This window comes from Oncorhynchus masou, chromosome 8 (assembly GCF_036934945.1).
Source record: "Oncorhynchus masou masou isolate Uvic2021 chromosome 8, UVic_Omas_1.1, whole genome shotgun sequence".
Lineage (NCBI taxonomy): Eukaryota > Metazoa > Chordata > Actinopteri > Salmoniformes > Salmonidae > Oncorhynchus > Oncorhynchus masou.
In genome coordinates this window covers 44227137-44241510 of record NC_088219.1, presented here as the reverse complement: position 1 = coordinate 44241510, position 14374 = coordinate 44227137, and the positions used below count along the sequence as shown (strand labels likewise).

At 41.9% G+C, this 14374-nt stretch overlaps 1 protein-coding gene across 4 annotated transcripts in view; it reads left to right on the top strand.

Annotated features, from left to right (window-relative positions):
• The window catches only part of LOC135544723 (early estrogen-induced gene 1 protein-like), a 67202-nt gene that overhangs the window by 39465 nt on the left and 13363 nt on the right, over positions 1-14374 (top strand). For 3 of the 4 annotated variants that reach the window (XR_010456367.1, XM_064972566.1, XM_064972565.1), the window contains exons 3-4: positions 1829-1949; positions 3205-3234. Coding sequence is in view for 3 of the 4 variants with exons in the window: in XM_064972566.1 (XP_064828638.1) it covers positions 1829-1949; positions 3205-3234 (151 nt within the window). In the remaining variant the exon portion in view is untranslated. Of the gene's footprint in view, positions 1-629; positions 842-1828; positions 1950-3204; positions 3235-14374 lie in introns of those variants that run through there. The other variant, XM_064972567.1, reaches the window with a different exon arrangement.

Sequence of the window (14374 nt, the reverse complement as noted above, 5' to 3'; positions counted from 1 at the left end):
AGTGCCAATGCCATTTAGCAAACTCCAGGAATTTACATTTGTTGGATGGCATGATAATAGAGCTCTTTGGCCACACACACCGGTGGTGGGTTTGGCATCGTAAAGAGGAATCATATACAGAAAGTAACTTCATACCTATGCACACACACACACACACACACACACACACACACACACACACACACACACACACACACACACACACACACACACACACACACACACACACACACACACACACACACACACACACACACTTACTATCTGACTTTTGTTTTCATTCTCTAGTTAGTCATTGGTGGCAGTGTAGTAGCATTGAGCATTGAAAGTAAGGGTCTTTCCAAGCAGTAGAACTCTGTCTTTGGCAGTGTAATGTATCTGATGTGTGTAATAGTCCCTTTATTACCAAAGATATTTATAACTAACCCAAGATAGATCATCTGTGTCATTTACAGTGTTAGCAAATTAAGCTTTGTAGGCAGAACAAGCAATGAGGTGGGAAAAGCCAAGCACGAGCTAGTGAGATCCTATTGGCGCTTTGTAACATGTATTTGCATATTTTCGTCAGGGATCGCCACCTCTGTGAAGTGCGCGTGTGCACAAACTCAATTCGACCTTGCACCTCTTCTAAACAACGCAATTTTTTAAAACGGGCAAAGTATCAAGTCTATAAAACTTTGTGCACTGTGTTCGTAACAGATTCTAGTTTTGGGAGCAGAAAAATGTATTGAGATCAGATGTTTCATCGATGAGACATTAGCAGAATGTCGGCCCAGTTTCACCTAGTTCCATCCTCTTCCACTACCCGCGACTGGACTTCCTTTAACTACAATATTTGGTGGTGAGAACTTTCTAAACGTATGCTTCAGCTTTATAGCCCCTGTGATGTGTCTGGGTTACCGCTTCTGTCTGTGCTACATCAGAGCAGGTGGTTTTCATTTGCTGTACTTTTGAGCCTGGCTCTTGATTATGTACTGTACAATAAGCATTGGCCAGAGGGATGCCCAAAACAGAGCTAGAGAAACTGACAATATTGACGATGATAATGGTGTGAGGATTAGAGGTCGACCGATTCATCGGAATGGCCGATTAATTAGGGCCGATTTCAAGTTTTCATATCAATCGGAAATCTGTATTTTTTTTTATTTGTGATACCTTTATTTAACTAGGCAAGTCAGTTAAGAACACATTCTTATTTTCAATGACGGCCTAGGAACGGTGGGTTAACTGCCTTGTTCAGGGGCAGAACGACAGATTTTCACCTTGTCAGCTTGGGGGATCCAATCTTGCAACCTTAACTACACATGGTTGATGATATTACTAGATATTATCTAGCGTGTCCTGCGTTGCATATAATCTGAGCACTGAGCACACTGAGCATACAAGTATCTAAGTATCTGACTGTAACCTAAAACTTCTTACCTGAGAATATTGAAGACTCATGTTAAAAGGAACCACCAGCTTTCATATGTTCTCGTGTTCTGAGCAAGGAACTGAAACGTTAGCTTTCTTACATAGCACATATTGCACTTTTACTTTTTTTCAAACACTTTGTTTTTGCATTATTTAAACCAAATTGAAGAAGTTTCATTACTTACTTGAGGCTAAATTGATTTTAATGATGTATTATATTAAGTTAAAATAAGTGTTAATTCAGTATTGTTCTAATTGTCATTATTACAAATAAAAAATATAAAAAATTGGCCGATTAATCGGTATCGGCTTTTTTGGTCCTCCAATAATCGGTAGCGGTATCGGCGTTGAAAAATCATAATCGGTCGACCTCTAATAAGGATAATGATTGATGATGATCTCTGTCTGTTTACAGGGAGGAGGTTCAGCAGAACTGTGTTCGTTGGAAAAAGAAGTTCTCTTTCGTCTGTAAAATGAGTGCCAATCCTACCACTGGAGTCCTGGACCGATGCATCTGCAGGGTTTCTGTACGCAAGGTAACTACATCTCTCTCATCAACCCCTGCTCTAGTAATTTACCCTGCCAAATAATGGTACTATCAATTGTCTAGTGTTTTACCATACCAAATAATGGTATCGTGTAGACAACATTGAGGAGATATTTTCCTAGTGCAAGACAGCAGTGAGAAAATGCTGCCCTGCTGTAATGTCTTTCTAAAATGTTATGCTTATTTTGGGCAACTTTTACTTACTGCGTAAGCTTTTTTGCCCAGGCTCTCTCTGTCTCAAAAGTGCCGCGTAGTTACATTATTAACCTGTTATAAGAAAATGAATCTGTAGTTACTCTGGTATTAAACATACCTTGTTAATGGAAGCCTTCTCCCTTACTTTTTTATCTCCAACTCTGATGTAAATGAGACGTTCCCAGACTTTTCACACACCTACTAGATCAACTTTGACAGGTGTTTTTCAATGTATTTTTTGCAGTCAGCGTAGAAGTTCTATGGACCCTTTTATATTTTTTGTTGTTTACTTTACGCTCTTATTAGCGACAATGCTAGCTACAGTACATTTGACTAATTTAGCAGACACTCTTATCCAGAGTGACTTACAGTAGTGAGTGCATACATTTACATACTTTTTTATACTGGTCTCCCAAACCCACAACCCTGGCGAATCAAACCCACAACCCTGGTGTTGCAAGTGCCTTTCTCTACCAACTGAGCTACACGGGATCTACTGAACTGTACTCCTTCCTGTGGCGTTACCATGGTATCAGGAAATATGAGGATTGAGAAATGTGACTCTACCTTTATTGTATCAGTAATGACTGATTGGAGATCAGGGTGTGGCTAGAATCACACAGCTCAGTATCTGCTATTATGACACGGAGTCCTCAGAACTCAGATCAGTTCATCTGTAGGGAGTGGGGACACTATAATGTAATGCATGTAAACTGTTGTTAACGTCTCAGCTATACACTTTGTGGTTTTATAAGGCACATTTTCTTCTAGTGTAGCATACAAGTGCCCACTGTTAAAACCACATTCTGTAAGATTATTCAGAATGAAAAGATTAACACGATCGTTTATAATCAAACTTTTCAAGTGGTTCCTTCCTTTAATTTGTTTAATCTCCTAGTGTTTGAATGCACTTGAAATATGAATCCTAGCCACTTAATGTCATATGCTGTAGAATAGACTATAGAAGGAAAGAAAGTGTGTTTGTTCTGAAAGTGTTAAACATGAGTTTGTGCTTCAGTTATTTCATCTGCTTCTTCTTGTCATTGCAGGAGCTTAAAGGAGGAAAGACGTTTTCAAAGGTATGAAGACAAAACAAAAAAATGTTGCCATCTAATTTTTCAGCATACATCCACTACTTTTTCTTTAGCGGGTAGATCAGCTTTAACATTACTGATAGATTGTGGCTTCCATCAATGTTATTGTCTACATCATTTCCAATACCCCATATATATTTTTTGTAAATATACGGTACCAGTCAAGTTTTGACACACCTGCTCATTCCATGTTTTTTTTTCTTTTTTTTTTCTATTTCCCTCATTGTAGAATAATAATGAAGACATCAAAACTATGAAATAACACATATGGAATAATGTAATTTGCAATTTATATAGTTTGTTTTTCTTCATTTTTTAATCCCAGGCTCCAGTCCCCGCAGGAGGCCTTTTACCTTTTGGTAGGTCGTCATTGTAAATAAGAATTTGTTCTTAACTGGCTTATTAAACAAAGGTTAAATACAAAATAAAATAAATAAAAAACAAATGAAAATATATTTTAGATTTGAGATTCTTCAAAGTAGCCACCCTTTGCATTGATGGCGGCTTTGCACACTCTTTGCATTCTCTCAACCAGCTTCACCTGGAATGCTTTTCCAACAGTCTTTAAGGAGTTCCCACATATATTTTGATTTGTTTAACACTTTTTTGGTTACCACATTATTCCATATGTGTTATTTCATAGTTTTGATGTCTTCACTATTATTCTACAATGTAGAACATAGTAAAATAAAGAAAAACCCTTGAACGAGTTGGTGTTCCAGGCTTTTGATTGGGTTTTCCCCTAACCCTACCACCCCTCCCCTAATTGGAGTTAACAAATGGACAACAATGCTTTGTCTTCTACTTCCAGTTTATACATACTTTATACATTTTACGGACGCAGTATATTTTTACAATGGTTATCTTTTTTGGTTTTTAGTCCAATCCCTCTCTCAACCCCTCCCATATATCGCTGAAGACCATCCAGACCATCCAGTTTGATTTTTATTTGACATATATTTATTTATATATATTTTACGGACACCGTATATTTTACATTAGTTATCTTATTATTTTTTAGTTCCCCCCTTCAGCTCCACTCAACCCCTCCCATCTATCTATTTTTATTTATATTTGCATTATATTTTTCAACACTGCTGTGATGTTTCACAAAACTTCATAAAAGTTTAACAAACATTTTCTACAGATTGTAAGTGAATGATAAACATGATTATATAATTGATCGATTGACTATGACTTTTTAAATCACCCAGCAGTGCTGTTTGCAGAGTTAGCTCCAGGTAAATGTTGCAATTCTTCAGCCATTCCTGAACCTGCGACCAAAAACAAGCTACATATGGACAGTACCAAAACAAATTATCTAATGATTCTGTCTCTTCGCAGCAAAATCTGCAATGCTGGGATGGTTGTATCCCCATATATATATATATATATATATATATATTCTATTCTATTCTATTGGTTGCAATAATTTTGTATAATAATTTAAACTGAAAGGTTTTGAATACAGCATTATTTTGTGTAGCAGTTCATAAACCATGTCCCATGGAATTGGTACATCGAAAATCTCTTCCCAACTATTTTGTCATCTATATGGCACAGCTGTCCATTTTTTGGTCCTTAAATGAAACTGGCATACTTTTCTATTTGACACAACTTTCTTTTACCAATTTTGGTATTTAATGCAGCGTCGACAGGCAAGTTCCTTACTTTTTCCCCCGTCCACTTGCCTCTCTTTTGTGCTAATGCCACAATTAGTTGGTTGTAATTCGGGTAGAGCAGACATTTCCATTTTGTTAGCTGCACTGCACTCCACCAGTCCTATTTATTTATAATTTACAAAGATTATACAATTTGATTTAGAATTAAAAATGTATATATTTATATATATATACATTTGTATTTTTGAGTTTTACCATCATAGTTGTTGTAATATTTGTTTTGTCTTTTCTGGTGGGTTAAACTGAAATTGCAACAAACTTTCAATATTTTGCTCATATAATTACAAAAAACTGTTCGCTAGGTGTAGGCAAAGCCATAAGCAAATAGGTCAACTGTGATATGTTATTCAGGGTGAGATTTCTACAAATAGACAGGTGTTTTCCTTTCTATTGTAGCAAGATCTTATCTATTTTTGCTAACTTTCTATTAAAATATATTGTAGTGAGATGATTTATTTATTTCGGGATATGAATACCGAGTATGTCCACATCTCCGTCAGACCATTTTATTGGTAAACTACACAGCAATGTAAAAGTTGCATTTTTTTGTAATCCAACATGTAAAATAGTACACTGATCATAATTTGGTTGTCGTCCAGAGAGGATAGAAAAATGATCTAGATCCTCCATGAAGCTGTGGATCTAAATTGTGGATTTAAAAGAAAACAACATGAATCATCAGTGTACAATGACACCTTTGTTTTTAAGCCCTGAATTTGTAGTCCGTTGATATTATTGTTGGATCTGATTTTAATAGCTAACATTTCGATTGCCATAATAAATATAAATGCCAATAGTGGACAGCCTTATTTTACTCCTCTTGACAGTTGAGTACTTTCTGAGATCTAGCCTTATTTACTATTTAACACCTAAGGTTACTATACATAACTTAAATCCATTGTATAAGAGTTTCTCCCAAATTGAAATATTCCAGGCATTTATATATGAATTCCAGTCTTACTTTATCAACAGCCTTTTCAGTCAGCTATGATTTCCCAGATTTATCAAAGTGTTCTATTGTTTCCAGTGCTTGTCTTATTATTATTATTATCTCCAGTGTATCACCCATGTCTGATTAGGATAAATGATATCTGACAATACCTTTTTAATTCTATTTAAATGTCCTCCCTCTCTCACTTTACACTGACATGTAAGGGGCCCCAAATGTTTTAAATGGACTGGATCTTTATATGTACCACTTGGGTCCTGTTTCATTAATAATTATATCAGACCTTATTGAGTATCTTATGATCTACCTTTTTTACAAGACTGGTTAAAACATGCTAATAATGGTCCTCTGAGTATATCAAAAAGGTTTGGTATACCTTAACTGGTATGTCATCCAGCCCTGGAGTTGTCCCAGACTTGAAGTCTTCATTTGCATCCAGTTCCTCCTCTGTAATTTGGCCTTCACATGAGTCTTTCTGTACAACTGTTCATTTTACATTATTAATAGCAACAACAAAAAACTTGAAACAAATTTGGTAGCATTTCTATGTTGAAGATGAAAAAATAATTTGATGCATTTTCCCCCATATTCCATCCAGTTCGCTTTATTAAAAAAAAAAAGTTACCCTTGATCTTTCTTGAATAAATTCCTCCATTTCTTTTTGTTTTTCCTCTGTGCCTCTATGATGCAGTTTTTACTGGTATCTATCTATACTGTAAGTCCCTCTATTTCCTTTGTTAATATGAATTATTTTGACCTAAATTGTATTTGTTTTAACGATTGAATTGCATGACCTCTAAAGGCACATTTAAAAGTGGCCCATACAGTAAGGGAATCTGCTCTGCTGTACCTATGTTATGTAGGAAAAAGTCAATTATAAATGATTCTGTCCTCGTTAAAAACAAGTTGTCATCCAAAGGCTTTGGTAAAATTTCCAATATCCTCGCCCACGTGGAAATTCTGTAAGAGTAATGTACAGTGGGGCAAAAAAGTATTTAGTCAGCCACCAATTGTGCAAGTTCTCCCACTTAAAAAGATGAGAGAGGCCTGTAATTTTCATCATAGGTACACTTCAACTATGACAGACAAAATGAGAAGGAAAAAAAATCCAGAAAATCACATTTTAGGATTTTTTATGAATTTGCAAATAAATTCATTAAAAATCCTACAATGTGATTTTCTGGATTTTTTTTCTTCTAATTTTGTCTGTCATAGTTGAAGTGTACCTATGATGAAAATTACAGGCCTCTCATCTTTTTAAGTGGGAGGGTGATAGTTTGTGTGATTTCCTTTACGGTCCATAGAGGTATTTAAAACCGTATTATAATCTCCCACCATAATAATAGAGTCTTGTATTGCTTGTAGGCGTGATCAATTATTATATACAGTTGGAGTCATTAAAACTTGTTTTTCAACCACCACACATTTCTTGTTAACAAACTATAATTTTGGCAAGTCGGTTAGGACATCTACTTTGTGCATGACACAAGTAATTTTTCCAACAATTGTTTACAGACATATTATTTCAATTCACTGTATCACAATTCCAGTGGGTCAGAAGTTTACATACACTAAGTTGGCTGTGCCTTTAAACGGCTTGGAAAATTCCAGAAAATTATGTCATGGTTTAGAAGCTTCTGATAGGCTAACTGACACCATTTGAGTCAATTAGAAGTGTACCTGTGGATGTATTTCAAGGCCTACCTTCAAACTCAGTGCCTCTTTGCTTGACATCATGGGAAAATCAAAAGAAATCATAAAAAAAAGAGTTGTAGACCTCCACAAGTCTGGTTCATCCTTGGGATCAATTTTCAAACGCCTGAAGGTACCACGTTTATCTGTACAAACAATAGTATGCAAGTATAAACACCATGGTACCACACAGCCGTCATACCGCTCAGGAAGGAGACGCGTTCTGTCTCCTAGAGATGAACGTACTTTGGTGTGAAAAGTGCAAATCAATCTCAGAACAACAGCAAAGGACCTTGTGAAGATGCTGGAGGAAACGGGTACAAAAGTATGTATATCCACAGTAACACGAGTCCTATATCGACATAACCTGAAAGGCCGCTCAGCAAGGAAGAAGCCACTGCTCCAAAACCGCCATTAAAAAAAGCCAGGCTACGGTTTGCAACTGCACATGTGGACAAAGATCGTACTTTTTGGAGAAATGTCCTCTGGTCTGATAAAACAAAAATAGAACTGTTTGGCCATAATGATGATCATTATGTTTGGAGGAAAAAGGGGGAGGCTTGTAAGCTGAATAATACCATCCCAACCGTGAAGCATGGGGGTGGCAGCATCATGTTGTGAGGGTGCTTTGCTGCAGGAGGGACTGGTGCACTTCACAAAATAGATGGCATCATGAGGGAGTAAAATTATGTGGATATATTAAAGCAACATCTCAAGACATCAGTTAAAGCTTGGTTGCAAATGGGTCTTCCAACTGGACAATTACCCCAAGCATACTTCCAAAATTGTGGCAAAATGGCTGAAGGACAACAAAATCAAGGTATTGGAGTGGCTATCACAAAGCCCTGACCTCAATCCTATAGCAAATTTGTGGGCAGAACTGAAAAAGCGTGTGCGAGCAAGGAGGTCTACAAACCTGACTCAGTTACACCAGCTCTGTCAGGAGGAATGGGCCAAAATTCACCCAATTTATTGTGGGAGTCTTGTGGAAGGCTACGCAAAATGTTTGACCCAAGTTAAACAATTTAAAGGCAATTTGTGGAGTGAATGACTCCAACATAAGTGTATGTAAACTTCCAACTTCAACTGTATATATACACTGAGCAAAACTATAACTGCAACTTGTTAAGTGTTGGTCCCATGTTTCATGAGATTAATTTAAAAAATCCCAGAAATGTTCCATACTCAAAAAAAGCTTATTTCTCTCAAATTGTGCGCGCAAATGTGTTTACGTCTCTGTTAGTGAGCATTTCTCCTTAGCCAAGATAATCCATTCACCTGACAGGTGTGGCATATCAAGAAGCTGATTAAACAGCATGATCAAACACAGGTGTACCTTGTGCTGGGGACATTAAAAGACCACTTTAAAGTGTGCAGTTTTGTCACACAACACAATGCCACAGATGTCTCAAGTTTTTAGGGAATGTGCGATTGGGACCTCACAGGATGAACACAAGGAGTTGTCTGTATTGTGGGACTTTTGGTCATTTTGTGTCCTCACCGGTAGGAGCGAGTACTCTGGTGGGCCATATGGAGAATGTTCTGCTTCCCTTACTCGCACCCCTTTTCATGTCATTCTGCTGTGGGGAAACCAGTCCAAATCTCTCAGGGGTTCTCATTGGCCGCTTTTTGGATCCACGCTGGCTTCTGAGCTGAACATCACCACTCAACCCCTCTCCATTCCCATGGATGTTAGAGTGCTGGACGGGCGCGCTATAGGTCAGGTCACCCATAACACCACTCCCATCAACGTGTGTCAGGGAACCACAGCAGGACCATTCAATTCCTTCTCATCAAGTCCAGCCAGATTCCCGTGGTTTTGGAACTCTTCTGGCTCCAGTGACACAATCCCCTCATCAACTGGTCTACGGGTGCTATCATGGGCTAACGCCATTGCCTGAAGTCGGCGCAACTTGCCCCGGGATGTCTTCCTGGGGGCTCGGAAGCTGCTCCGGACCTTTCTGCCATTCCCGCGGAGTACCAGGACCTCCGGGAGGTGTTCAGCAAGTCCCGGGCTACTTCCCTTCCGCTGCACCACTCCTATGACTGCGGGAATGACCTTCTCCCCAGCACCACGCCGCCCCATGGACGGCTGTACTCTCTGTCGGACCAGAGTCCAAGGCTATGTAGACCTACATTGGGGATTCCCTAGCTGCAGGATTTATCTGTTCCTCTTCCTCTCCCGGTGGCGCAGGGTTCTTCTTCATGGAGAAAAAGGAAAAGACCCTGCGCCCGTACATTGACAATCTGGGACTCAATGAACCGCGGCCCTAGGACCATGCCCCAGGACTACTTGACATGATGACTCCTTGCTGTCCCCAGTCCACCTGGCCGTGCTGCTGCTCCAGTTTCAACTGTTCTGCCTTATTATTCGACCATGCTGGTCATTTATGAACATTTGAACATCTTGGCCATGTTCTGTTATAATCTCTACCCGGCACAGCCAGAAGAGGACTGGCCACCCCACATAGCCTGGTTCCTCTCTAGGTTTCTTCCTAGGTTTTGGCTTTTCTAGGGAGTTTTTCCTAGCCACCGTGCTTCTACACCTGCATTGCTTGCTGTTTGGGGTTTTAGGCTGGGTTTCTGTACAGCACTTTGAGATATCAGCTGATGTACGAAGGGCTATATAAATAAATTTGATTTGATTTGATTACTGTGAAGAATTGTTATCCGCTACCAGGGGCCCACTGTTTTCGCCAAGCTGGATCTGCGAAACGCATACCACCTGGTGCGGATACGAGAGTGGGATGAGTTGAAGACCGCCTTCGACACGGTCAGCGGCCACTACGAATATCTGGTCATCCTACCCACCTATCTGGCCATCCTACCCACCTTGTGCATGTTGACGGCACTCATCTGGGGTATAGGGAAACAGGTTTGGGAGGCGCAGCGGGGGGGGGGCCCAGATAACCGGATGTTTGTTCCTGACGCTGTCCACTCCGCGGTCCTGGAGTGGGCCCATTCCTCCAGGCTTGCCTGTCACCCAGGCTCTCGTCGCACCCTGGCCTTCGCGCGACAAGGCTTTTGGTGGCCTACTATGGTTCCGGATGTTGCTGCGTTTGTCGCGGCCTGCACGGTCTGTGCACAGAACAAGACTCCTCGGCAAGCTTTGGCTGGTCTTCTCCAACCACTGCCTGTCCCTCACTGTCCCTGGTCCCATAAATCCCACTGCCATCCTGACTGTGGTCGACTGGTTTTCCAAAGCCGCCCACTTCATTCCTCTTCATAAACTACCCTCGGCCAAGTAGACGGCCCAGCATGTCTTCCAGATCCATGGACTCCCGTTGGACATGGTCTCCAACCGGGGTCTACAGTTCTTGTCCCGGTTATGGAAGGTGTTTAGCTCGCTCATTGGGTCATCGGCCAGCCTGTCCTCCGGATTCCAACCCCAGTCCAACGGCCAGTCAGAGCAAGCGAACCAGGACTTAGAGACGACTCTTCGCTGCCTAGTTTCCGCCAACCCTACCACCTGTATTTAGCAACTGGTATGGGTTGAGTTTGCCCACAACACCCTTCCTTGCTCTGCCACGGGTCTCTCGCCCTTCAAGTGTACCTTGGGATATCAGCCTCCGCTCTTCCCCGAGCAAGAGGAGGAAGTCAGCAATCCCTCTGTCCTGCTTTCGCCGTACCTGGAACTGTGCCCGGGCAACTCTGTTGAAGACCACTTCCAGGTATAGGCGACAAGCGGATCACCACCTTTCCATAGGTCTAGGATTAAGCTTGTGTGTCACAGCCCGTTGTCTTCTGTTTCCAGGCCCACCCCTCCTCCCAGTGTCATCGAAGACCATCTGGCATACATGGTGAGACGCCTCCTGAGTGTTCGACCATGGGGCAGGGGTTTCCAGTACCTGGTTGACTGGGAGGGTTATGGCCCGGAGGAGAGGTGCTGGGTCCCCGTTAGAGACATCCTGGACCCAGCCCTCATTGCCGGCTTCTACCGGCGGCACCCCGGTCAACCAGGTATGCACCCAGGTAGGACGCCAGGTCCGCATTATCTACCAAGAGAATTCTCTTCGATTATAGTCACAGTCGTGTATATTCCCCCCAAGCAGACACATCGACAGCCCTGAAATAACTTCATTGGACTCTATGTAAACTGGAAACCACATATCCTGAGGCTGCATTTATTGGAGCTGGGGATTTTAACAAGGCTAATCTGAAAACAAGGCTCCCTAAATTTTATCAGCATATCGAATGCACGACCTGGGCTGTTAAAAACCCTGGATCGTTGTTACTTTAACTTCCGCGACGCATACAAAGACCTCGCCCGCCCTCCTTTCGGAAAATCTGACCTATAGACAGAAACTGAATCAAGAAACGCCCTTGCTCAGGTCTGTTCAAAGCTGGTCCAACCAATCGGATTCCACGCTTCAAGATTGCTTCGATCATGTGGACTGGGATATGTTCCACATAGCGTCGTACAATAACATTGATGAATACACTGATTCAGTGAGCGAGTTTATTAGAAAGTGCATTGGTGATGTTGTACCCACAGTGACTATTAAAACATTCCCCAACCAGAAACCGTGGCAGCAATCGCGCAAAACTGAAAGCGCGAACCACTGCTTTTAATCAGGGCAAGGCGACCGGAAACATGACTGAATACAAACAGTGTAGCTATTCCCTCCGCAAGGCAATCAAACAAGCTAAGCGTCAGTATAGAGACAAAGTAGAGTCGCAAATTCAACGGCTCAGACACGAGAGGTATGTGGCAGGGTCTACAGTCAATCACGGGCTGCAAAAAGAAAACCAGCCCCGTTGTGGACCACAATGTCCTGCTCCCAGACAAGCTAAACAACTTTTTTGCTCGCTTTGAGGAGAATACAGTGCCACCGACACGGACTGCTACCAAAACCTGCGGGCTCTCCTTCACTGCAGCCAACGTGAGTAAAACATTTAAACGTGTTAACCCTCGCAAGGCTGCCGGCACAGACGGCATCCCCAGCCGCGCCCTCAGAGCTCACTTCCGTCATCATGAAGTGCTTTGAGAGACTAGTCATGGACCATATCACCTCCACCCTACCTGATACCCTAGACCCACTCCAATTTGCTTACTGCTCCAATAGGTCCACAGACGACGCAATCACACTGCACACTGCCCTAACCCATCTGAACAAGAGGAATACCTATGTAAGAATGCTGTTCATCGACTACAGCTCAGCATTTAACACCATAGTACCCTCCAATCTCTTCATTAAGCTCGAGACCCTGGGTCTCGACCCCGCTCTGTGCAACTGGGTGCTGGACTTCCTGACAGGCCGTCCCCAGGTGGTGAGGGTAGGAAACAACATTTCCATCTCGCTGATCCTCAACACTGGGGCCCCACACGGGTGCGTTCTCAGCCCTCTCCTGTTCTCCCTGTTCACCCATGACTGCGTGGCCATGCACGCCTCCAACTCAATCATCAAGTTGGCAGACGACACTACAGTGGTAGGCTTGATTACCAACAGCGACGGCCTACAGGGAGGAGGTGAGGGCCCTCGGAGTGTGGTGTCAGGAAAATAACCTCACACTCAATGTCAAACAAACAAAGGAGATGATCGTGGACTTCAGGGAACAGCTGAGGGAGCACTAGATGTGCAAATGCATATACAGTTGTAGCTGTTGAGAAGGAATGCAATATTGGGGACATTTGATTAACCAAATACCAAGTCCTAGCTGATGGAGCTCAGATACCCCCCTACCCTAAAACACACACATGCTGGTCCCCCGTTGTGACCATTTTCCCAAGTATCTCTGTGCAGTCCGACATTTTGATTATTTTGTGCTACAATAATTTGCCCCCTCTCTAATTTTCCAAGTGTGACCCCCTCCCCATGGGTTACTGCAGCTAGTGTCATCAGCACTGCCACAACCTGGGTGGGGGCACCTAACCGAAATTCCCACCGGCGAGGTACAAGATAATCAAGGTTCTCATTAGCAGCTTTGATAAATTCCCAAGATAATCAAGGTTCTCATTAGCAGCTTTGATAAATTCCTTGTATATTATTCTCACCCATCCGGGGGCTTTGTTGGACCAACCCTGCCAGGCTGGCGCAGACTGTTTAGGTGCCAGTGCTGCTTTAGTGGGTCTCTGACCGTGTTAATCTGTCTGTCTTGGCTGCGTATCGGCTACTTGCAGTAGGACTATAAAACAAACATGGACTTCTCCTTAGTGTGTGGTTCGCTCAGGTGAGTGTCTAGGGTATAGGGTTGGGAACCGTTCCATCATGACAGGACAATAAATAAATCAACTATATTTAGAATTTCTTTTAAAATGAATAACCCATATCTGCACAAAATTGAAGGCCCCACTACGTTTGTGTGGCCGTTTGGGCGTCTGTACAGTTGGCACACCATTTGTACAGTATATATGGAGCAGTGTTTGTGTTACAGAGTGTTTTACAGTACATTTTACAGCCTCAATAACGGTAAAACCGCTGTGGTAAAAGTAAGGTCATTGTAAATTAAGTCCAAAGTTCAAGCCAACTAACTGTAGTATGACATACATGTGACAAAACATTGTGACACAGGATGGGACTTTTGGGGATGTTGGGAAAATAGGACAGTGACATGGACCATAGTGTTTATAGTCTATAGGGTTTCCACTAGTTGATAGTAAACTGTGTGCAGTACCTTTTTAGCTCGTCGGTGACCCTGACCTAAGTTTGTAGGTGTGACCTACCAAGTAACCCAGCCAGTGATTAACACAGGTAACTAAGGGTGATGTCTGGATTGGATACAGCGCATGTCAAATTGAAGTTGGAAAATATAGCATTTTTGCTAACCCTAACCTAATTCTCCTTACCTGTTACTTTTATTC